At 77.6% G+C, this 544-nt stretch overlaps 1 protein-coding gene across 1 annotated transcript in view; it reads right to left on the bottom strand.

Moving 5' to 3' along the window:
* Positions 1 to 234, bottom strand: part of CHKA (choline kinase alpha) — an 84,554-nt gene extending 84,320 nt beyond the window's left edge. The window contains 2 exon segments of the mRNA XM_023518296.1: positions 1 to 4; positions 6 to 234. The exon segment at positions 1 to 4 is cut by the window's left edge and continues 215 nt beyond it. Of these exon segments, the coding sequence (XP_023374064.1) occupies positions 1 to 4; positions 6 to 130 (129 nt within the window). The 5' untranslated portion in view covers positions 131 to 234.
* Between the last annotated feature and the right edge of the window lie 310 nt (positions 235 to 544).

Here is a 544-nt window from a genome sequence, read left to right as displayed (position 1 = left end):
CGAGATCGCTGGCGGCGTCGCGCTGCTGCCCTACGCCGGACGCCGGAGTCGCGCTGCCGCTGCCGCAGCTCAACAGCAGCCCGAGTGGCGAGGGCTCCGCCTCGCCCCCGGTGCAGAACTTGGTCTTCATGCCAGGCAAGCGGCCGAGGCGGCGCGGGCGGCCGCAGCGCGAGAAGGCGAGGCTCAGGGTCAAGCCGGGCAGGAGGTGGCTCGCTGACTGGCCGGCCGGCGGGGTCTGCGCGCGGAGGGCGGCGGGCCGCAGCGGTTGGGGGAGCGCCGGGCGGGCGCGGAGCAGCGGGCGGCAGCGGCGGCGGAGCGGAGCTGGTGCTGCTGGCCGCGGCGCTCGCTCCTATACCGCCGCCGCACGCGGAGCGCCGACGGCGTCACAGCCCGCCCTCGCGCTCGCCGCTGATTGGCCGCCGCCCTCCTGCTTGGCGCATCACAACCGCCACCGCCCTCGTTACGCTGCCTCTCCATTGGCTGCGGCGTGTGTCCCCGCCGGGGTGCTGCAGCCCTCGGGGGCGGGGCGCAGAGGCCGGACCCC

The sequence above is a fragment of the Otolemur garnettii genome, unplaced genomic scaffold, assembly GCF_000181295.1.
Source record: "Otolemur garnettii isolate 467f Iridium unplaced genomic scaffold, OtoGar3 scaffold00134, whole genome shotgun sequence".
NCBI classification, from domain to species: Eukaryota; Metazoa; Chordata; class Mammalia; order Primates; family Galagidae; genus Otolemur; species Otolemur garnettii.
This window is presented reverse-complemented; position numbering and strand designations above follow the sequence as displayed.